At 39.6% G+C, this 25,591-nt stretch overlaps 1 protein-coding gene across 1 annotated transcript in view; it reads left to right on the forward strand.

Moving 5' to 3' along the window:
• LOC126411964 (4-aminobutyrate aminotransferase, mitochondrial) overlaps nt 1–25,591 on the forward strand; it is a 101,926-nt gene that overhangs the window by 39,884 nt on the left and 36,451 nt on the right. The window contains exons 6-9 of the mRNA XM_050081405.1: nt 7,948–8,120; nt 14,624–14,761; nt 19,494–19,651; nt 22,789–23,057. Of these exons, the coding sequence (XP_049937362.1) occupies nt 7,948–8,120; nt 14,624–14,761; nt 19,494–19,651; nt 22,789–23,057 (738 nt within the window). The remainder of the gene's footprint in view (nt 1–7,947; nt 8,121–14,623; nt 14,762–19,493; nt 19,652–22,788; nt 23,058–25,591) is intronic.

Here is a 25,591-nt window from a genome sequence, read left to right on the forward strand (position 1 = left end):
TCGTGTTAACGATGTCGAATTTTGTACCAGAAAGTGATGATTTGCGGAAAGCATTAATTTTTTTGTTTTCATTTGAAAAAAAGTGCTGCAGAGTCACATTGAATGCTTGTTGAGGTATATGGCGATCATGCTCTATCAAAAGCAACATGCAAAAGATGGTTTCAATGGTTCAGAAATAATGATTTTGATGTAAGAAATGAAGAACGTGGAAGACCACCAAAAAAAGTTTGAAGATGCCGAATTGCAAGCAATATTGGATGAAGATGATACTTTGAGTCAGAAGCAAATGGCAGCAATGCTAAATTTTGCACAACAAACAATTTCTGACCGTTAGAAAGCTATGGGAAAGATCCAAAAGTGTGGAAAATGGGTGCCACATGAATTGAATGAAAGACAGATGAAAACTGAAAAACCATTTGTCAAATTTTGCTTCAAACACATGAAAGAAAATCAATTTTGCATCGAATTGTTACTGGCGATGAAAAATGGATTTATTTTAAGAATCCTAATTGGGGAAAAATCATGGGTTAATCCGGGACAACCATCAACATCGACTGCAAAACCAGATCGATTTGGCAAGAAGACAATGCTCTGTGTTTGGTAGGATCAGAAAGGTGTGGTGTATCATGAGCCTCTAAAACCTGATGAAACTGTGAATACCAATCACAACAGACAACAAATGATCAATTTGAACTATGCATTGATCGAAAAAAGACCAGAATGGGCCAGAAGACATGGCAAAGTAATTTCTTCACACGACAATGCACCTGCACACAAAGCAAAACTGGTTCAGGATACAATCAAAACACTAGGCTGGGAGCTGCTACCCCACTCGCCGTATTCACCAGACTTGGCACCTTCCGACTACCACTTTTTTTCATCAATGGGACACGCATTGGCTGAGGAATACTTCGATTCCTACGAAGAAGTCGAAAATTGGGTGTCTAATTGGTTTGCTTGAAAAGACGAACATTTCTTTGGCAAGGTGTCCACAAATTGCCAGAAAGGTGGTCAAAATGTATAGAAAGCAATGGTCAGTACTTTGAATATAATGTTTTTACTTTTCAATTCAAAATTAGTGTTTCATTTTCACAAAAAAACGCTCATTTCATACCGGTACACCTGGTATGATTGCTAAATATGGAGCTACTGTATCAGCCGTACTCTGAAAGGAAACTGACTGGTATACTATCTGGACTGGAAGCCTTGCCTTTCTTAAGAGTTTAAACTGCTTCGCTACACTGACCATATCTATTTCCAAGTTATTTGTGTGCGAAGGAATTTCAGAAAACCATGTTTAGTAATTCTGCTTTACCTGTTGCACATTGAAGGTGTTGACTGCATTTTGCCACTGGCATACTTTACATACGACCAGATTCTCTGTGGGTTTTGTGCCAGTTTTAAAAACAGAGAAACTATTAAAGCATCTCACGTTGAAGTTGACACTAAATTTGGAGCTTCTATAGAACTTTGCCAATCTTGATATTTTTTGCATGCTTTTTTTCATTGCTTTTGCAATAGTGTTCTGACCTGTTTTGTGTACTATGGAGGTTCACTACCATCCCTTATTAATTTATTTGGTATGTATCTCTCAGTTCCCATTAATACTATTTCTTTAAATTTAAACCACATCTAGTCTATGCTAAAATAGTAATGTTGGAAGAAGTGGAGACTGTCTCTTAGGAAAGAGTCAAGGAGAATTTTTATCTACTTTTTTAAATAGATGTATTTTGTGTCAATTTTTGGTAAGTTTGGATTTTATGGTGTTCACTCTAGCTACTACCACCTTGTGGTCATTAATCCCTGTATCTTTCTCTCGATGTTCGCTATTTGGTCAGGTTATTTGTTGCTGAAAGGTCAAACATGTTTTCAAAACCATTTACACTTTGAGAAGGCTCCTGAACTAGTTTTTCAAAATAATTTTTTGAGAAGGTATTCAGTATGATTCTGGATGACCTTGTATCACTACCACCTACTTTGAACACACATTTTTACCAACATATCGAGGGTAGATTGAAGTAATCACCAACTATAATTGTATGAGTGGGGTACCTATTTGAAATGACACTATAGGCCTGTTGGGGATCCCAATTTTTGTGTATCTTTGGTTGTGATCTGATGCAAGGTGCTTGTGTGCTCGTTATTACAATGTTTCTTGCTTGTTGCATCGTGAGTAGAAAGTTGGTGTTGTTTGAAATGTGTTTAACCTCTCTTTGTATTCTGGCTGTTGCATCTTTATGTATTTCTATTATGTCGTTGGTTTGGAAGAAGTCTAAAGTGTTTTCTACATATGTTGCTCTGTTCATTACAACAGTTGTGTTACCCTTGTGAGCTTTTAAAATTATTGCATTATTGATGTTTAATTTAGTCTTAATGGTATGTGTAAGGGCATCTTCTTTTTTCTTGTATGCTGGGAATGGTTTTGCAGTTTCCTTTTCAATGATTTCGTTAATTTTGTGGCACGCTGCTATTCTGTCATTTTGCTTCTTAAAGGAGATGGTTGAGCCCACAAGCACCTTGCCCTAGATCACAACCAAAGATGCACAAAAATGGGACCCCCATCAGGCCTAAGTGAACTGTAGGAATAGCCCAACATTCAAACTCAACAAAATGCTCTTCAGAATTCTCAAAGAAGCATACACATTCAATAATGAGAGAACACGTAAAAATAAACCAGAATTTACACGACATGTCAAAAACATAGAAGTACCTGATGGTGCCACACTTGCCTCATTTGACATACAAAACCTTTATTCCTCTGTGCCAGTAGATCACACACTACATATAATCAATGCCAACATGCAAAAGCACAAAAAAATCCCTTCAACTCACATTACTGAACTAATGGACCTGCTTGAATTCACACTTTCACACAATTATCTTAAATTTAACAATAAAGTCTACAAACAAACAGATGGTCTGGCAATGGGCTCAGATCTTTCTCGATTGCTAGCAAGAATATTTTTAAGTAACTTAAAAGACAAAATCCTGAATTCCAAGCACCACCTTCTCAAAAATATCATCTACTACTACAGGTACATAGATGATACCATCATTTTAATTAAAGGCACTAAAGATGACATCAGTTAGTTGAACCAGTTATTCAACAACTCCCATGAAAACATAAAATTCACAGTTGAACACCAAAGAGATGCCAGTATAAATTTCTTAGACCGTACCATTAGAATAAAGAATAACAGACATCAGTTTGAAATTTATCAGAAGCCTACCACAACACACACTACAATCCACAACTCCTCTTGTCACCCCACAGCCCACAAAATGGCAGCATTCCAGTACATGATCAATAGAGCTATCCAATTAAAACTCTATGAAGACAAATGTGATCAAGAACTTGAAATAATAAAACAAACAGCTATTGCAAATGATTATAACAGCTCCATAGTAGACATTCTAAAACACTCAATAATGGCAAAGCAATCACAACACAAAAAAAGAGAAAATAACATCTTCCACACAATCCCCGTTCTAGGTAACATTTCATATCAGATTGCCAATGTGTTCAAACAAAAATGCATAAGCATATCCTTTACCACAGACAACAACAAGATTGGACAGAAGCTACCTCACATCAGCACACGAAACCCAGTTCATCACACAGGTGTGTACAAAATTGAATGTTTGGACTGTGACTGCTTCTACATAGGCCAGACAGGTAGATCATTTGAAATTAGATTCAAAGAACGCATGGCAGCACTAAAAAACAATAAATACGACACATCAGCAATAGCCACCCACCTGCATGAAACAAACAAAACACCATGTTAACAACACAATTATCAGCATCCTACACATCCAACCAAAAGGCAGAAAACTAGACATCCTTGAAATACTCCAAATACACACACACACACACACACACACACACACACACACACACACACACACACACCTCTTAATATTTACCATAAATAGTTATGTTACCATGACAGCTGCCAAGAGTACAAGAGATTGACCTCATTTACATATATATCATCACACCAACAGCTTGTACCCCTTGTCAGCTTGAAACTATATGTACATCAACTACTCGCACAAATTGTACATCCATCTGCATATTTTAAAGCATTAACCAATGTATAACCCCGACCTTTAGGAAGTTCTTACATGTAACAGATATAATCTTAATACTACGTGCCATGTAAAGTTTTCTCTCATGCAATCAATCTTTCCTCTCTCTCCCTCCCACTTTGTCTTTCTCTCCCTCTGCCTCCAGCCTCTCATGTCTATCTATTAATCCCAGTCGAAATTGTTATTTATGTATAATTTTACCGGTGTAGTCAATATGATTAACATTTCACCTGATTGTATAAATGAGTATGAATTTTAAGCTATTTTAACTTTTCAAAATTGGATTTATATACCACCTGAAGTATTTATTCCAATGCATGTATTCGACACCTCAAAACAAGCACCTCCAAATCCTTAAAAATATTCTATAATAATGTTGTTACGGTGTATATTCTTTGTACTTTGTGGAAGTATGACAGTATACACATAATGCGTTAAGACAGCTAAAGGAATCTGTGACCACTGGAGGTACTCTATTTTTTTTATTTTAAGTTTACCGTTAGATATACATTTAATTTTTTGTCAAAAGAAACCCAAAACCATGTTCTGAAATCGTGTTTTGTTTTCTCCACTAGACAGTGCCACTAGTTCATCCAAAAAATCGTAACACAACACACACACACACAAATGTCATACTAACAAATGTAAATCCACCTGATGATGGAGGTATAATTCTTTGAAACACGTCGTGGAGATAAATAAACAGTGACTGGTGACAGTAAACATGTTGTTTCATTTAATGTCAGTAACAGTCATGGTAAAACCTATCCTAAAATGTTCGCATTTAAAGTTGTGCACTAATGCAGTCACACACAAATCAGCGTTTCGTCAGTATCAGAAACATTGGTACATGACTCTTTACTAAAGTCCCAAGCTAAGAACAAAAACGGCAAACAACAAATTATCACTATCGATCTTAAGCACTTTACTTTCACCCTGCCTCTTGAACATGAGGTGATTTAGAGTAAGCCATTTAAAAGCAGCTTTGCAATCACAACAATTAATTAACTCCCCTTTCATCCAAAATTTTGGCCAGTTGAACCTGAGAACATGTCTCCACAATTACAAAGTGCCCTGAAGCTGACATTGCTTCTCTATGATACATTGCACATAGTTGAACATGATTTGCACAGCCCAGAAACTCTAAAATGGAAAGGCATCAGATTATCCACACATAACATAGAAATTTGCAGAACACTGTCAGCGTAAAATATCATGGCACTACAGTCAATGATGAGCCCAACCTTCTCTTTGGCGCTATGTCCAATGTGATGTGTCCCAGAAGAAATAATAAAAATACTCCTGAGACTTGCTAACTGAAAACAGTGTAATTTACAGGATGACCCTTCTTGTGACCTGTGTCAGATCACAGATGGACGAATTACTGTTCCAGCCAAGATGAATGACTCAGTTCAAATTCCAAACTGAATGCCAACACTCGCCTAATTCAGTAGGAGTGTGAGGCACTAATTCCGATGTGATGCACTTCCCACCATCTGCTGACTAAACAGCAATCTCCGGGCCATTGACCCATCATTCAGATGACCTCGTAGCTCTTGCCATGCTTCCAGACACAACTAGCATGTGGCCTGCTCTCACTACATGGCTTACTCTCCCCTCTGTCATCCAGACCACCCCCCCTCCCCCTAAGGCTCACCCAGTGCACGTTTAGAACCGCTATCCACACCTGGCATCTCTAACCACAGAACAATTATTATTTGCGTAAAGGCGCACTGATGCCAGAAATAGGTAAGGTCACATGTGTGCATCGCAGAAGTACAAACTGAAAAATCATATGACAGTGTTAGATTTCAGATGAAGCGTAGGACATTACATGTTTTGAGCAAAGCATTAACTAGAGACATTAAAATTGAGGACTATTTGTTACCCAAGGGGAAAATCTGTAGTAAGGTATTCGCAGTGGAAGGGGTTGAACAGAAAAATCAATGGGGGATACATGAGATTTGCTTGCATAAATCTGTGGACAGTGGGTATATTAAAATAAAATGTTCAGAAACCCTTGCTGGAGAGAAGGCTGCAGTACAAGAAATAAAACACAGTAAAATATTGTGAATTTTCTTACTATGTAGCTTATCTTTTACTTTGAAACCAATCAACAATCCTATTAGGGTACTTTGTCTCTGAACACAGTACCCTATTCCTTTACGTTGTTTCAATTATTGCATAACTTTGAGGAATGTAGACCATGTGACCCCACACACCAAAATTAAAAGGTATCGTCATCTTATATTGAGTACTTTTTAATTAAAATGTTGTCATCATCATCTCCCAAATAATATAACATGTAGTGTGTCCTGTGGAAGTCCTGTTGTGGACATGAAGAGGGTAGTGCCTATAGTGTCAAATGTAGCAGTTTTCTAATTGATTATAGTATTTTCTACTGTGATAACTCTAGTGCTTCTCACTTCGGTGTAGATACAGGGGAATTTTTTGCTGGATGCTATTGCTAAGCTTAACAGCTGGATTGCAGTAGCAAAACACAAGTTAGTTTCCCTGAAAAATGGCAATAAAATAAGCTTTTAGAGTGTATGCACTGACTGCTCAGTTACTAATGAGCGTACATTATTTGTTTTTGTATCTAAACTGTATGCTAAGTAATATTATTAACTTCCACTGGTGATACGTAAGATTTCATCAAAATAAATCAATGGTATATCTATATTAATGGAAATTCTGACATTCAGATTTTTACTCGTTTGTTCTAGCCTTTTCATACAATATTTTAAGTCAATACTTTGCTTAAAATGTTGTGAGAACCCTATGTAGGAATGGGTAATAACAGTTTCGGTTGTGTTGTGTTGTGCTGTGTTGATGTAATATGATTAATTATTAGCACCATCTAATGAAAGTAAAGGCAGAAGTGTTACTACCAGAGCAAGCCATTTATTTATTTTCAGAGAGAAGCATGACATATCTGGACAAGGGATACGGTTGGCAGTAAATTTTAATTAATTATCAAATCATTAAAAATAAATGTGTCTCACTCAATCTCTTCTACAGTCTATTCTGCACATTCTAATGTTGATTTGCCCCTACTATTATTTCCCGTCTATCTCTCCTTTGCCGGCTGGTGTGGCCGTGTGGTTCTAGGCGCTTGTCTGGAACCGCGTGACCGCTACGGTCGCAGGTTCGAATCCTACCTCAGGCATGGATGTGTGTGATGTCCTTAGGTTAGTTAGGTTTTATTAGTTCTAAGCTCTAGGCGACTGATGACCTCAGAAGTTAAGTCGCATAGTGCTCAGAGCCAATCACTCCTTCCAGCATAAAGTTTACTAATACTGGATGCCATAGTAGATGCCCCATCACCCTGCCCCTTTATACATATCTTAAAATTTTATCGGCTTTGCCATACTGCTTTGTTGCATCATCAATTTTCTCATTGAATATCTAGTTTAAACAGTTCTAAGTAACTGAATGTAATTATGATTTGAATTATAATAGTGTGTTGTTGTCAAGTGATACCTTGGTCTCTCCCTCCCTCCCTCCCTCCCTCCCTCCCTCCCTCCCTCCCTCCCCCTCTGCCCCCTTCCCCTCCCTCCCTCCCTCCCTCCCTCCCTCCCTCCCTCCCCCCCCCCCTCTGCCCCCTTCCCCTCCCTCTCCCCCTTCCTCTTGTTCAGTAAATCATAATCTTAAAGGTTTGATATGGACTGTTAGTAAGTAATGTCATTAACCTAGCTGCCCAAGCAATAATGATGCATTATCATGTTTCTGTCTGAAGCTGCAATGAACGCCGATCACTTAGAGAATTCTCATAATACAGTTAAGTATCGCAACAGTTTCTATTTTCTTATATTCATTCTCATGTCTAAACTTTTGTTCACTTTTTACCTGCAGGTGCATTTCATGGACGCACCCTTGGTGCACTATCTACCACACATTCAAAATATATTCACAAAATTGATGTGCCAGCATTTGACTGGCCAATTGCATCATTTCCAGAGTACAAATATCCTTTAGAAGAACACAAGTCAGAAAATGAAGCTGAGGACAGAAGATGTCTGGCTGAGGTAAATATATTAAAAATTAAACAATACATACTACATTAGAAACATGTAATGGACTCGTGCTTGCTGAGGAAACAAATTGTAAATGGTCTGACATCATCAGTTGGCATCAGTGACTTATGTTTTGAAAGATGCTTTCAATGCTATTCCCTTAACATGGATTCCAAAACAGTGTTCCTTCTCAGTGTTGTGTTAATACTTTTCACATTTCCACTATTATGAATCCTCTGAAAAAGAGTGTGTGCGCGCGCGCGCGCGCGCGCGCGTATACCCGTGACTGTATACCCGTCCTTTTTTCCCCCCTAAGGGAAAGTATTTGCGCGCGCACACACACACACACATATCCATCCACACATATATGTGTGGATGGATGTGTGTGTGTGTGTGTGTGCGAGTGTATACCCGTCCTTTTTTCCCCCTAAGGTAAGTCTTTCCGCTCCCGGGATTGGAATGACTCCTTACCCTCTCCCTTAAAACCCACATCCTTTCGTCTTTCCCTCTCCTTCCCTCTTTCCTGATGAGGCAACAGTTTGTTGCGAAAGCTTGAATTTCATGTGTGTGTTTGTGTTTGTTTGTGTGTCTGTCGACCTGCCAGCACTTTCATTTGGTAAGTCACATCATCTTTGTTTTTAGATATATTTTTCCTACATGGAATATTTCCCTCTATTATAACTCTCTCTCTCTCTCTCTCTCTCTCTCTCTCTCTATATATATATATATATATATATATATATATATATATATATATATATATATATATATATATATATATATCGGGAAAGCGCTGGTAGATAGGCACAATAAAAAACCACACACACACAAAATTTCAAGCTTTCGCAACCCATGGTTGCTTCGTCAGGAAAGAGGGAAGGAGAGGGAAACATGAAAGGATGTGGCTTTTAAGGGAGAGGGTAAGGAGTCATTCCAATCCCGGGTGCGGAAAGATTTACCTTAGGGGGAAAATGGACAGGTATACGCTCGCTCGCTCACTCGCGCCCCCTCCGCCCCCCCCCCCCCTCCACACACACACGCACACACACACACACGTATACAGACACAAGCAAACATATTTAAAGGCAAAGGATTTGGGCAGAGATGTCAGTCGAGGCAGAAGTGCAGAGGCAAAGATGTTGTTGAATGACAGGTGAGGTATGAGTGGCGGCAACTTGAAATTAGCGGAGATTGAGGCCTGGTGGATAACGGGAAGAGAGGATATATTGAAGGGCAAGTTCCCATCTCCGGAGTTCGAATAGGTTGGTGTTAGTGGGAAGTATCCAGATAACCCGGACGGTGTAACACTGTGCCAAGATGTGCTGGCCGTGCACCAAGGCATGTTTAGCCGCAGGGTGATCCTCATTACCAACAAACAGTGTCTGCCTGTGTCCATTCATGCGAATGGACAGTTTGTTGCTGGTCATTCCCACATAGAAAGCATCACAGTGTAGGCAGGTCAGTTGGTAAATCGCGTGGGTGCTTTCACATGTGGCTCTGCCTTTGATCGTGTACACCTTCCGGGTTACAGGACTGGAGTAGGTGGTGGTGGGAGGGTGCATGGGACAGGTTTTACACCAGGGGCGGTTACAAGGGAAGGAGCCAGAGGGTAGGGAATGTGGTTTGGGGATTTCATAGGGATGAACCAAGAGTTTACGAAGGTTAGGTAGACGGCGGAAAGACACTCTTGGTGGAGTGGGGAGGATTTCATGAAGGATGGATCTCATTTCAGGGCAGGATTTGAGGAAGTCATATCCCTGCTGGAGAGCCACATTCAGAGTCTGATCCAGTCCCGGGAAGTATCCTGTCACAAGTGGGGCACTTTTGGGGTTCTTCTGTGAGAGGTTCTGGGTTTGAGGGTATGAGGAAGTGGCTCTGGTTATTTGCTTCTGTACTAGATCGGGAGGGTAGTTGCGGGATGCGAAAGCTGTTTTCTTCTAGTGGAGAACGTAAAGTTGTGCATAAATTACTTAAGAATGGATGAGCATACATTTCAGTATTTGCGCAGTGAAGGTCTCGTCATATCACAAAGGACAACACTCACAGAAGAACTGCTATACCTGCAGAAGACAGGCTTGCAGCTTCGCTCCGATTTCTTGCTACAGGAGAGAGTTAGTCTAGCTTACAGTACAGAACTCGAATTCCACAGTGCACATTAACTAAAATAATACCTGAAACATGTGAAGCAATTTATAAAGCACTGAAGGGCCAATATCTGAAAGTAAATAAATGTTCACTACACTTTATTTGCATTAAGAACTATTTTTATTGTGTATTACATTTTATATCCCACAACTACAATATTAATCGAAATGTATGAAGCTGATGAGGTGCTTCACAATGTGAGGCAACCTGAGTACAAAAGTAGATATATATATAATGAAATAAGTATGTCTATATGAACTTTTGCTTTCTCTTGAGAGTAGCTTGAGTGGAGGCCACTAATTTTCTTTTTTGTGTAGTCAGCAGTGCACCTGGGCTGTATCTCATGGCTAATGACGTCCGCAATTTTTTTGTAGCTCTTCGTAATCTATTTTTGTTCTCAAGGTGCCTTGCTGTAAAGCACCTCATCAGCTTTATACATTTCTATTAATTTTGTAGTTGACGGCACACAGGAATTAAACTTCGCAGCCATGTTGACATAGACACTACTGGTGACAGAATGCTGCAGCCATGCTAGTACTCCAAGTGGTAACATTTCACATTGCAGTGAAGAGAAGACAAGTGACTTTTATGATCAGATCGACGGTGAGGCCATAGATTTGATCAATTTATTTGATGATGGGTGAGATTTGACAAAGTTCCCTATTACACCATCAAATGTCTTTGAAATAAATATTTGACATATCAACTTATGATAGTGTAATACCGGCCTTGCTTGTTCTTCCACAGCTGAGGTGATTGTTTTCTCAGGGTAGTAATGTGATTAATATTTTGACCTTCAGGAACCAATTCAAGATACACAGTTGAATGAATATTGAAAAAGCAAACTGTGTATCTTGATTTGCCCATTAGAGCTTTTTTCGCTGTCAGTGAGATTAGGCCCTTCCAGTGCATGGACTGGCACTTAGGTTCTGGATCATAAGCAAGAAACCAAAATTTTTCACGTATTATCACTCTTCCCAATGGCGTTCAAAGTGTCAGTGCAAACATTTTCGCAAGCTTCTTTTTGTTTGATGGTGAGAATTTTCGGCATCACATTTTCTCATGTTAAATGGTTATTTAAAATTTGCCTTACGCATTCTTTGTTGAATGACATAGTTCGAGCAGTAGATCAAAAACTCAATAGAGGGTCAGATTGAATCAGATTACCTACTTCTTTCAATATTTTCATCCATTTATGACGATGAAAGGCATCCTGGGTGTGTGTCATCTTCAACATCTTCTTGACCATCTTGATATACTTGAACCACTCAAAAGCTCGTGTATGTGATAACTAGTCTTTGCCATACACTTTTCTTCATAAAAGATAGTTTCCAAGTTCCATGTGAAACTTCATGGCTGTTCAACGGTCTGTTATTACACTTATCTACATCTACATGATTACTCTGTAATTCACAATTGAGTGCCTTGTAGAAGGATCATTGCACACCTTCAAGCTATTTCTCTACCATTCCTCTCTTGGATGGTGCATGGGAAAAAAAATTAACCCTTAAATCTTTCTGTGTGAACTCTGTCTTTCTTTTTTATTATGATCATCATTTCTCCCTGTGTAGGTGGGAGACGACAAATTATTTTTTTTATATTCTGAGGAGAAAGTTGGTGATTGAAATTCCACAAGAAGATACTATCACAGCGATAAATGCCAATGGATGAAAATTAAGAAACACTGCATTTTAAGATTTCATTGTACTATTATTAGATCATAAAGTGGTAATTTCAGTTGTTCCTACCAATCAATTGAGTTCTTTAGGTTTGGTGCATTGCTGCTTCAAAATAATACACATTTCATATCATTCAAAAGGTAGGGATTACTGGTATGAGCGTTTATTTACATTGTAATTGTGCTGTTAAGTGGAATATTGGTGATTACATGTCCTAAGTGAACTAAGGGTTGTTGCATCGATTGATGCAGTTAACCTCCTTAACTGATCTTTTACATAACACCCTCACTTTTTGAGTATTGAGTTATTAAATCCGTTTTCAGCCAGAGTGCTGCTTTCAATGTGACAGTATTACGTTATTAGAGATACACCTACTTGTATACTCCACAAGCCATCCTGTGATGTCTGGCGGAAGGCACCTTGTGTACCACTGTCACTTTGCCCTTTTCCTGTTCCATTTGTATATGGTTCATGGGAAGAATGATTACTGGTAAACCTCCATGTGGGCTCGAAAGCATAATACAAACTTTTTATTTCAAAAGCATAAAATGTCACCTGTTTTGAAAGTTCTAGGAAAAAAATATTCTTGGTCCAAGCAGGATTTCACAATTGAGTTCTGTATAGCTTAATCAGTTTTTGAATATGTGAGAGTTATATTACCATTTAATTAAGTCTGTGATACAGATGATGATGATAATAAATGGGAGAGAAATTTCCTGTGTTGAGTGTAATGAGACAACAAAAACAACAGGAGATACTCAAATTACCTTTTTGGTTAAAATCAGTCCAACTAAAACTGTTTTGTATAGAGCTTGTTAAAATAAAATATTATGCCCTTGTCACTGTGAATTATACCTACACTATGTGATCAAAAGTATCAGGACACCTAAATGACTTAAAAGTTAATGGTGCCCCTTCATCAGTAATGCTGGAATTCAATACGGTGTTGGCCCACTCTTAGCCTTAATGGCAGCTTCCGTTCTCACAGGCATACATTCAACCAGGTGCTGAAAGGTTTCTTGGGGAATGGCAGCCCATTATTCATGAAGTGCTGCACAGGTATTGATGTCGGTCGGTGAGGCCTGGCACAAAGTCAGCATTTCAAAACATCCCAAAGGTGTTCTATAGGATTCAGGTCAGGACTCTGTGCAGGCCAGTCCACCACAGGGATGTTATTCTCGTATAACCACTCCGCCATAGGTCGTGCATTATGAACAGATGCTCGATCGTGTTTAAAGATGCAATCACCATACCCGAATTGCTCTTCAACAGTGGGAAGCAAGAAGGCGCTTAAAACATCAGTGTAGGCCTGTTCTGTGATAGTGCCACGCAAAACAACAAGGGGTGCAAACCCCCTCCAAAAAAAACATGACCTCACCATAACCCCCGCTGCCTCCAAATTTTACTGTTGGCACTACACACACTGGCAGGTGATGTTCACTGGGCATTCACCATACCCACACCCTGCCATCGGATTGCCACAATGTGTACTGTGATTCGTTACTCCACACAATGTTTTTCCACTGTTCAATCGTCCAATGTTTATGCTCCTTACACCAAGCGAGGCGTCGTTTGGCATTTACCGGCATGATTTGTGGCTCATGACTAGCCGCTCGACCATGTAATCCAAGTTTGTCACCTCCCACCTATCTGTCATAGTACTTTCCTTGAATCCTGAAGCAGTTTGGAATTCCTGTGTGATGATCTGGATAGGTGTCTGCCTATTATGCATTACGACACTCTTCAACTGTTGGTGGTCTCTGTCAGTCAACAGACAAGGTTGGCGTGTATGCTTTTGTGCTGTACATGTCCCTTCATGTTTCCACTTTACTATCACATCGGAAACAGTGGACCTATGGATGTTTAGGAGTGTGGAAATCTCGCGTACAGACGTATGACACAAGTGACATCCCATCTCCTGACGACATTCGAAGTCCGTGAGTTCTGTGGAGTGTCCCATTCTGCTCTCTCATGATGTCTAATGACTACTGAGGTCACTGATATGGAGTATCTGGCAGTAGGGGGCAGCACAGTGCACCTAATATGAAAAATGTATGTTTTTGGGGGTGTCCAGATACTTTTGATTACATGGTGTATGTGCCAATTAATTCTAATTCAAAAACCCATAGTAACCATGGAAATGTAGGGTGTTAACAATCATTGTATCTTAATTTGTGTGTACTAATGATGATCTTACTGAAGAGCCCCCCCCCCCCCCCCCCCCCCTCCAATTCATGAAATACCATTGCTGTCATTGAAGGAGGGTATCTGAGAAAAGTTGAGAGATCTGGGCAGTCATTACATTTTGGGAGAATTGTATTGTTCTTGTAGTATCACAGAATGATAATATAGAAACACAGTGTTCTATGTCTGTTATTAGTTTACAAAAAGCTCAATGTAGTGTAGGAGATCTACAAAGTAGTATATTTAGATAAATGATAACAAATGTGGTGATATGGTACTGCTGAGATAGTTGATTCACTATCTGTTGTTAAACATGTGGTGACCCTTATATGTACCAGCACCACATCTTCTCTCCTTTAGAAATGAAGGACCAGATTGTGTTCATGAACTCCACATCCCATAGTCCATGGTGCGTATGATGTGAAAAATTGTAACCACATAGTATGTGCCGTTTCTGTAAATTATTATTGTTGCCCCCAATGTGACAAAATGTTTTATGAACAACAGGTTGAGGATCGTATCACTGAATATAATAAACATGGGAAGAATGTAGCAGGAGTAATAGTTGAGCCAATACAAGCAGAAGGTGGAGACAATGCTGCCTCTCCAGAATTCTTTCAGCAGTTGCAGAGAATTTGTAAAAAGGTTGGTATCAGATAGCTTACAGAGAAGTATCAGACCATCTAGAAATTATTAACATGTACTTGAACTCATATGTTTATTCATTAAAAAAATAGTTTTTCGTAATAAGTTGCAGTTATGTCATTTTGCATTTGTTGCTTGCATCTCTGTAAAGTATTAGATTTGTCCATTTCCAAAGTCAAAACTTGAATCTCATTATTTACAATTTGATGCTGATTCTGCTTATTAGCTATACTATAAACTTGTCTGCATTGAAAATAATGAAATATTGAATGGAAAGTAGCGTGACTGAAGTTTGACTATAATATATTGCAACTCAACAAATATAATGTTCCCATGTGTTTTACTGAGGTACAAGCATAAGTGCAGAATGACATACCAGCAACAGTTTTTAGTTTTGAAGGAAAATTTTATGTACTGTGGCCAGTTTAAACTTATCCTCAGATGGTCATTGTAAGATGCTGCTCTAATACGCAAAATTTTGAGTCATGTGCGTGCTATAACATGCATCCAGGGAATGACAATGTGAAGACTATATTAACAAGTCAAAAGTAGGTGTAGCCTAAACATATATGAAGCAAAGTAAGGCATTTATCCTGACAGCCTGAATAACTGATACTACTGGCTTGACACTTTAGTTTGTCATCCAGTGTTGGACTGATTTTTGTACAAGTGGCACAGAAAAGTTATGTTAGAAAATTGGTGTAATTTAGACAGATAGGGAGCTTGTTTCAGTGTAAATGACTTGTGATGATAGTGTTGTAGGTTACCTGAAGCAAAAATAAAATGTATTGTGTATAGTATCTTGTTAAAGTTGTGAGGTTAAGACTATCGATGAGCCACAATACTTTAATGTGGGGTACAAAAGGTGTTTGGCTTGAAGCCAATTTCTACCATATCATTGAACTTTGCTTCAGAACACTCTTCAGTTTAAACGATCAATTTATAAAGAATCTGTTTTTCTCTTGACACCTGCAGTTTCTGGATTATACTATGTCACTTCAAAGATAATCTCTTAGTACAGAGCAAGTGTATTCATTAAGTTATTCAACATATGTATACTCGCTAATGTGAACTGGGTTTCTTTGAAAAACTGTTTGAAATTAGGATGTGTTTATTTAGAGAGGGCATGGAATTGAAAGAGATCAATGAAAGGTGTGTTATGATACTTCTTAAAACAACACATGTGAATGCTGCCAAGAGAGTCAATGTAATATAAACTGAGCTAAATATGGGGAGATATTGCAGTAGTGTTTACTACCCTTTACTAATGTTGGCTTTAGTTCAAATATGGATGACTAATGCTGCTATCAAAATGTTTGATCACTTAACTAAAACTATAAAATACCTGACAAATAGAAAAGTTAAATTTACAACAAATGTAAAAAGTTTCTCCTGTGGGATTTTTATTGTTTTATGAGTGAATAAATGTGAGGACCATCAGATATTGTCAGATGCATCATTTGTAAATTACTGATTAGAATAATACACAGAGGAATAAGACAAAACATGGATAGGTATTGGATAAGTATCTGTTTTTTGTCAGAATAAACAAGAAATATACTAGAAATGAGCAGATCTCGGGGAGTCCTACCTGGTTGGTGAGGAAAATATTGTAAAAAAGTTTTGAAACACTAAAATTCAAACCACATTGGCTAATCAAAGTGAATGAGTGAATGAATGACTGGACAGGACTGGCATAAAGAGGCAATAAACTGGAGACAGAAAAAAATTAGAAGTTGAAAAGTTTTCAAGATAACACAGCTTCAAGAAGAAAGGAAAGGAAGTGGACAGTAGAAGAGAGAAGAGGAAAACAAGTGAACAGATGGAGCAATGGAGAAAGTATGTTGCTAACTTAGTGGCTCAGATGTGGTCCTTTGCTGGCATCTAATAAAATTAGTAGTAAGATAGTAGAGAAGCAATTCTGACATTGTACTCAATAAAGAAGATGAAGCTGTTGCAGAGGAAGGCTGAAGAAAGCCTAGCAGTGTTTAAGGTGGAGCTAGTTTTTAGAATAATTAGCTTGAAGTCTAGGTGAGAGAAAATCTACACAAACCACGTGAGGGTAATAGGTGAAAAATCAAGAAAGCCAACATCTGGTTGTGAAGAGAATGGTTAACAATTCTCAGCACTGTTGTATATATGTTGAATAAGCAATGAAGAAAGTGAAAGAAAGTATTCTGCAATGTTGGAAGTAAGTACACAAGGTGGGTGAATTGAGGGTGATATCAAAAACCTGTTGAAAGGGGAAGGAAATGTAGATACAGTCTTAGGAAGTTTGTAGAAGGTAGAAGTGGAAACAGTGGACAGAAAAATGCTGAAAATTAATGTGACAGCTAAGGTATGAAATCTAGAATCATTAGAAAGGAAACAGAAAAGTAGTCTATGGAAAACCCTTACCAAAGGAGGGACACTGTAGTGAGATGGACTGTAACATGCAAGAATAGTGAACTCAGAAGTTGAATGAGGTGTAGAAGTGGAACATCATACAGGCAGCTAAGTATTTATTTATTTATTTTCTGTCCATATAACAAAAAGTTTTTGGACATTGTCAGGAAAATTTAGATTACATTACACATATATAGTAAAATATTTACATTCTTTCATAACAACATATGGATCAGACAAATGTCTGTACACATTATTTTTCAGAAGGGCACTACAAGTAGATTCCTCTATAGTGTAACACAATTTAGCTTATATTTATAATAGTACAGTACATATAATACAGTGTATAATTACATTCTTTCATACCACTAATAGATTGGAGACATTGTCTATATACACTGTTTTCCAAGATGGCACTACAACTTAAAGTCCTCTATAGAGTAACAACACTTCTCTATTAATAATTGCTTCAGTCTACTCTTTAGCATATTTAGATTTAATTTCTTGAGTTCACTGGGCAGTGCATTGTAGAAAATTGCTCCCATTCTGTGTGGCTGTGGTCCGTTGCCTTTTTATTGGTCACAATTCTACGAAAATTTTCCCTTCCCCGTATATCGTAGTTGTGTACATTACTGTTTCTCATATTAAATTCAGGATTTTGTTTCACGAACATGACTGTCTGCAGTATATACATGGAGTACACTGTAAGAATTTTATATTTTCTAAAGATGTCTTTACAAGGCTCTCTCTTCTTTACCTTGGCTACCATTCTTACTGCCTTTTTTTGAAATCTAAAAAGTCTATCTATATGAACTGCTGATGTCCCACCCCATATCTCAATACCATACTGAAGGTGCGGATGAATTAACCCAAAATATATTTGTCTTAAAGTATCATGGTCCAAGAAGGCTGAGACCCTTTTCAGTAGATACACATTTCTACTGATTTTCTTGCAAATATTATCTACATGTTCTTTCCATGATAAGTGTTCATCAACAACGATGTCCAAAAATTTATGTGAATTTGCATATGCAAGACCCAGTGGGGATGTAAGTACAGTATCAGTTATGGCAGCATTATAACTGTGGATGAACTTTATTATTACCGTTTTGTCTTTATCTACAAGAAGCTTGTTTACTGTAAGGTATGCGGACAGAGTATTGAAACTGATCTCGGTACTGTTAGCTGCAGACTGCATATCACTGCCACAGCTGATGAAGGATATGTCATCGGCATAGCTTACATCCATGCAATTTTGGGGTTCAAATAAGTTATTTAAATAAACAAGGAACAGAAAAGGCCCTAGTACGCTTCCTTGAGGCATGCCACATTGAAGTGTCCTGGAGGTTGATTTGGTTGTTAGGAGCTGCTCATTATTTTGATAAGTTAGATTTACACACAGTTTCCTGTTTTTCAAATAGGAGGTAAGTAATTTCAAGGCTAGTCCTCTCAACCCGTACTCTTCTAGCTCACACAGAAGAATGGTATGATTCCCAGTATCAAAGGCTTTACTCATATCTATGAAAGTGCCTATTACCTTGTCACTTTTGTCCAGAAGCTGCTGCTGTTGTAGTAGATCTCCCTTTTCTAAATCCATGTTGTAGGTTGTTTAACAGATTGTGTTTGGTGAAATATGATTCATCTTGATTTAGTATTACTCTCTCTAACAATTTGCCTAGTTCTGAGGTTAATGATATTGGCCTGTAGTTTTTAGTGTCAGTTTTTAATCCCTTTTTATGCACTGGTATAATTTCAGTAATTTTCGAAAGGTCAGGGAATACTCCATTTCTAGCAGTTTAGGTGAAATGTCATCCCAGCCACAAGACATTTTTGGTCGAAGTGCGGATATGATTGCTGGGATGTCCCTCTCAGTAATGCCGTGGATATAAAAGGACTGGCTAGATTTTGCAAGACTAAAATTTTGGGGCTTGACATGAACTTCATTTGTACCAACAGTACTGAACTTTTGTATAAATTTCTCACACACTTCTTTTGGGTCGTTTATTTCTTCACCATTTTCTTTAATGTTATGTTGCTGTGTTCATAGGAATTCTGTTTCCCACTTTCTTTATGCATTATTTTCGAGGCAGTAAAACATGTTTAACAGATTATATAGGCTGTTTAATAGATACTAGCAATTGAATGAATTTTGTGGTGTATATTATCAAAAGCAATAAAGTTCACATCGTGTTGATGGATTCATTGGTTCACTGACACACTAAAGATTATAAATTAATTGGGACTACAGTACTGCATTGACTGTCACTTGATATTTTCTTGTCAAGCATTTCTGTGCTGTGTACAAATATAATTACTGCCATTAGATTTCAGTCTGCTTCTCTTTCAGTATGGCTGTGCATTTTTCGTGGATGAAGTACAAACAGGTGGTGGTCCAACAGGCAAAATGTGGTGCCATGAGCATTTCAATCTGGATTCCCCACCTGATATTGTGAGTTTCAGCAAAAAGATGCAGCTTGGAGGGTACTACATGAAGGAAGAGTTTAGGCAAGTAACAGAATAGTAGTTTCCCTTTATTTTTAATTGTAACTTGTAGGCAATAATGATAACTTCTATTTTCTGAAAAATAGAATAATTGAGAGTCTGCAACACTAATTATTTGTGCTTTTATTTCGCTATTATTGTAGTGAAGTAAGTTTGTCTGGAGTGCACTACGTTTGTATTAAGCATTCTTCCATTCACTTGGCCGGTCACAGGATGGGAAAAGTGGAATACACCTCTGAATTCCAGTAAATGGAGATTTTTCAAACACAGATATTTGATATAAATGTGGGAAAGAATGCCTGCATGTTGGCTACATTGAAAGCAATAGTGCCTTAGGTTGCCATAGAACCCACTGCACAATACTAGTAAAGAATAGTAGTAAAGAAAATGAAACCTCTTTGTGTTCCATTAACAAGCCTAATACCACAATCGACTCTTAGAGCTAATAAAACCAAACATATCTCTCCACTTAGAATCTTAAAAAATCATATTTCTTGACTGTCTTACACATGCCGCACAGATGCAACATTCCGGGTTGAGTGACCCATTTTACAACCCATGGTCACCACCAAGATTATCATACCATGACACCAGTGATATCACAAATATTTGTCTTGGTCCAGTAATGGTTGTAACAGAATAATTGTAGAATCTGCAATTGAATCAGAGGCACAATTTAAGAAGAGTAGAGTGCTCTCTCTCTCTCTCTCTCTCTCTCTCTCTCTCTCTCTCTCACTCTCACACACACACACACACACACACACACACACACACACACACACACACACACACACACGGCAGTGACAACATGTCATGAAATATGAAATGGATTACAAAGATGTCTAAAGTATTGAGGATCCGCCCTACTTAATAGCTGCTCCTCTGCCACCCACAACTCATGGAAAATGGTTTTTAAGGGTGTCCAAGGTATATATTGATTGGTGCTGTTCCAAACATGCTCAGTAGGTTTATAGGATTGAGGTTAAGTGACTGGAGAACCACAAAAGCATTTTTGTTTTGTGTGTGGAGTGTTCCTCAAACTATTGTGGATAGTGCATTGACTTTCAGTGTGCAGGCCATCTCAGTGTTCTGTGGGTTAACAGACAGATGCAGGTGGTTGAACAGAAAGTTCTAGAATCGTTCACCACTGGCCAATATAGCAGAAGCCCTATTTTACCCCATTTAAACATCCCACATATGAGAGAAACTCAACCACGTACTCAGATAGTGACCCTGTTGAGAAGCAATATCCATCATCTTGTGAAGTTTTTGTCTTACTTCTACCCTGCCATCAACATGTCCCAATGCGAATTATGACTAAACAGTACAGGTGATATTTTTCTAAGCTTGCAGTGTCCAGTGGCAGTTTTATTGCATACACATTGATTACTGTGAGCTATTGCAGTGCAGCCATTTTGGACTCCAATGTTATGGGATGTCCACTTTGTCTGTGGAGCTGTGTGTGCGCAAAGCTGTGGGTGTGTTTGCCAGCACTGTGGCAACTGCAGAGTCAAAAATGCCTAATCAGAAGGAATATTCATTACTTGATACCTTCCGTACAATACTTCTAGGACAGTGGGCCAGATGCCATTTTTGGTTAGCAGGCAGTGAGTAACATACGTAGTGGGCAGTGATCTTTCTGATCCAACCTTGTCAGTTTGGTGACACAGTTATGCTGGGTGGCTGAGCCAATGTGCATTGCCTGTGGCATGTGACAGCTGGAGCATTGTAGATCCCACATCAAACCCAGTACCCTTGGAGACTAACTGCAGTCTCAGATTATGGAATTTGCTGGGCGGCTTCACCTTGACAGATCCAGTTTGAAGCCCAGAACCATCAGTGCTAGCTGACAGCTTGTAGATCGGCAGCTAGATGTTGATGCTGCTCACCAGCTGTTGTACTTTTGTCCAGTATTGAATTTGTGCTGATTTGACACACTGTGGCCTATATATCCACTAAGTTGTAAATGACCTTTTGGAGTAATGTATAGTTTCATAGTATTCTATTAGCACTGATGGAATGTTGAACTGCAATACTCCTCAATTAATTCTTGCTTCTGTTGGTTAACCAATAACTGGTGAATTACCATAAAATTCATCTTGTGCCACAATGTCCCCTACAAGAATACCAACTGCCAAGGGGGTGGGTAACTGTCTTGGCTCAGATGAGTGGGAAGATTATGGAAGAGACAGGAAATAGGGTGCAAGAGAAACATTTGGGGACAGAGCTAGGAAACATCATGCTGGCTTGGAACATGTCAGCTTGTGGGAAAGGAGGAGGATAGCACCTTCAGTGGGGGCAGGAATACAGTCGAGTGTACTACTACAAGAAGCATTGTGCCTGCTCACCATGACCATAAAATACTCCATCAGACTACTACACAAACTTGTCAGAGCCACCATCCCCTACCTGGCTACCCTGGTGCAGCTGAAGAGCTAGATCCCCCTCCTCAGCAGACCAGAAATCATGCACAACTATCACTGTGCTCAATGTGTCATCACAACGGAACAATCCTACTGAAGTTTGTCCCCATGGTTTCACCTTTAGTCTCCTCAGCCAAATTCTGTCATTGTCAGCATCCTTCACCTGGATCCTATACCTTATGTATATGTGCGTGTGTGCGTGCATGCGTGTGTGTGTGTGTGCGTGTGCGTGCGTGCGTGCGTGCGTGCGTGCGTGCGTGCGAGTATATAGCTGTCCTTTTTTCCCCCTAAGGTAAGTCTTTCCACTCCCGGGATTGGAATTACTCCTTACCCTCTCCCTTAAAACCCACATCCTTTCGTCTTTCCCTCTCCTTCCCTCTTTCCTGATGAAGCAACCTTGGGTCTCGAAAGCTCGAAATTTGTGTGTGTGTTTGTGTGTTTTTTGTTGTCGCCTATCAACATGCCAACGCTTTCGTTTGGTAAGTTACAGCATCTTTATTTTTAGATATATTTTTCCCACGTGGAATGATACCTTTTTTTTTTTTTTTTTACTTCCAAGACTGTTCCAACAAATTCTCTCTTACATTGTTGTCAATATTTTCATTATTTAATATGATTTGATATTTGTATATATTTTTTGTTTCTATAATTTCTTACATTTTCCCCTAAGAAAATGTTCACTGTGTGCCTAATGCTGTTGTTTTCACTCCTTAACAGTCCTTCACAACCATACAGAGTATTTAATACATGGATGGGTGACCCTGGTAAACTACTGCTGCTTCAAGGAGTTCTTTCAGTTATAAAGAGAGATTCACTTCTCTCAGTTGTCCAGAAGTCAGGAGAGAAACTTCTCAATGGATTATATGATTTGCAGAAAGAATTTCCTGCTCTGCTTTTTGCAGCAAGAGGCCGGGGGACGTTTCTTGCTATCAGCTGCACATCAACAAAGCTGCGTGATGACTTGGTGAACAGGTTAAAACAGAAAGGTAACTAACTGTGTTTAAAGTATATAGTAGTAATCAGAGTTTGATGTCTCATAAGTCATCTTATCATTGTGTCCAATCAAGGACTGCTATTTCCTTCAAAACTGTTTAATATGCTATATGAAACTTTACCAGCACAATAACTACTTATAAGGTTCCCATGTGTCCTGTGAAACAATACAGTTCAATGAAGCAACCATTCAGCCCACTTCCTCCTCCTCCTCCTCCTGTCCCATCTGTAGATGACTAGCAGCTACCTCATTGAAGTGGTGTAGCTTCAGTGACAACATTCAACACAATGCCTGAGAACCTTTGCAAGCAGTTTTTAGATAATTCAAATAGCACCATTGAACTTTATTTTAATTTGATACAAATTTAGCACCGCTATACATACTGATGACAATCAACTTGTAGATAGTAAACTACACTCCTGGAAATTGAAATAAGAACACCGTGAATTCATTGTCCCAGGAAGGGGAAACTTTATTGACACATTCCTGGGGTCAGATACATCACATGATCACACTGACAGAACCACAGGCACATAGACACAGGCAACAGAGCATGCACAATGTCGGCACTAGTACAGTGTATATCCACCTTTCGCAGCAATGCAGGCTGCTATTCTCCCATGGAGACGATCATAGAGATGCTGGATGTAGTCCTGTGGAACGGCTTGCCATGCCATTTCCACCTGGCGCCTCAGTTGGACCAGCGTTCGTGCTGGACGTGCAGACCGCGTGAGACGACGCTTCATCCAGTCCCAAACATACTCAATGGGGGACAGATCCGGAGATCTTGCTGGCCAGGGTAGTTGACTTACACCTTCTAGAGCACGTTGGGTGGCACGGGATACATGCGGACGTGCATTGTCCTGTTGGAACAGCAAGTTCCCTTGCCGGTCTAGGAATGGTAGAACGATGGGTTCGATGACAGTTTGGATGTACCGTGCACTATTCAGTGTCCCCTCGACGATCACCAGTGGTGTACGGCCAGTGTAGGAGATCGCTCCCCACACCATGATGCCGGGTGTTGGCCCTGTGTGCCTCGGTCATATGCAGTCCTGATTGTGGCGCTCACCTGCACGGCGCCAAACACGCATACGACCATCATTGGCACCAAGGCAGAAGCGACTCTCATCGCTGAAGACGACACGTCTCCATTCGTCCCTCCATTCACGCCTGTCGCGACACCACTGGAGGCGGGCTGCACGATGTTAGGGCGTGAGCGGAAGACGGCCTAACGGTGTGCGGGACCATAGCCCAGCTTCATGGAGACGGTTGCGAATGGTCCTCGCCGATACCCCAGGAGCAACAGTGTCCCTAATTTGCTGGGAAGTGGCGGTGCGGTCCCCTACGGCACTGCGTAGGATCATACGGTCTTGGCATGCATCCGTGCGTCGCTGCGGTCCGGTCCCAGGTCGACGGGCACGTGCACTTTCCGCCGACCACTGGCGACAACATCGATGTACTGTGGAGACCTCACGCCCCACGTGTTGAGCAATTCGGCGGTATGTCCACCCGACCTCCCGCATGCCCACTATACACCCTCGCTCAAAGTCCGTCAACTGCACATACGGTTCACGTCCACGCTGTCGTGGCATGCTACCAGTGTTAAAGACTGTGATGGAGCTCCGTATGCCACGGCAAACTGGCTGACACTGACGGCGGCGGTGCACAAATGCTGCGCAGCTAGCGCCATTCGACGGCCAACACCGCAGTTCCTGGTGTGTCCGCTGTGCCGTGCGTGTGATCATTGCTTGTACAGCCCTCTCGCAGTGTCCGGAGCAAATATGGTGGGTCTGACACACCGGTGTCAATGTGTTCTTTTTTCCATTTCCAGGAGTGTACATACTGGCAGTTAAAAATATCAGTAAGCTACACAGACTTTGAGGAGAACGATTTATATGAACAAATGCCTGTAATTCATAATCCATAGACAAAGAAATTATTAGAACTTTCCACAAGTGACTGTACATTACCGCAACTTGGGAGTGATTTAATGTGGCATTATCCACAATGCCTTTAAATACAAATATTTTTGGCAAGGCTTTACTGTGACTATTGTAGATATCAAATGAAGCAACCAGTTCACTGGTAGCAGTCACTGTTTATTTATTTCCAAAATGTGTTTCAAAGCTTACATGAAATACCTGAACTATTTTCCACTTCTTCTTCTTCTTCTTCTTCTTCTTCTTCTACTACTCCTTGTTTTTGTGCCTGAATTTTTCTCTGGTTATTCTAAATCTACATAAATATTCTGCAAGCACCTAGCAATGTGTGGTACTTTGTGTACCACTGTCCCTTTCCCCATTTCCTGTTCCAGTCATGAATAGTTTGTGGAAAGAACAGTTGCCAGTAAACATCCATGTGAGCTTGAATCTCTAAGGGTTATTATTACCCCTAAAATTAATTGGAACAGCATCAGACCTAAACTTTCATTCAATAGACTCAGCAAGTTAACAAGCATGTACTGATTATTCTTTCACTCACAGGATTCCTGACTTCTATCATTGTCTGAAGAGTTACAACAACTTG

Source organism: Schistocerca serialis, chromosome 1 (genome assembly GCF_023864345.2).
Source record: "Schistocerca serialis cubense isolate TAMUIC-IGC-003099 chromosome 1, iqSchSeri2.2, whole genome shotgun sequence".
NCBI classification, from domain to species: domain Eukaryota; kingdom Metazoa; phylum Arthropoda; class Insecta; order Orthoptera; family Acrididae; genus Schistocerca; species Schistocerca serialis.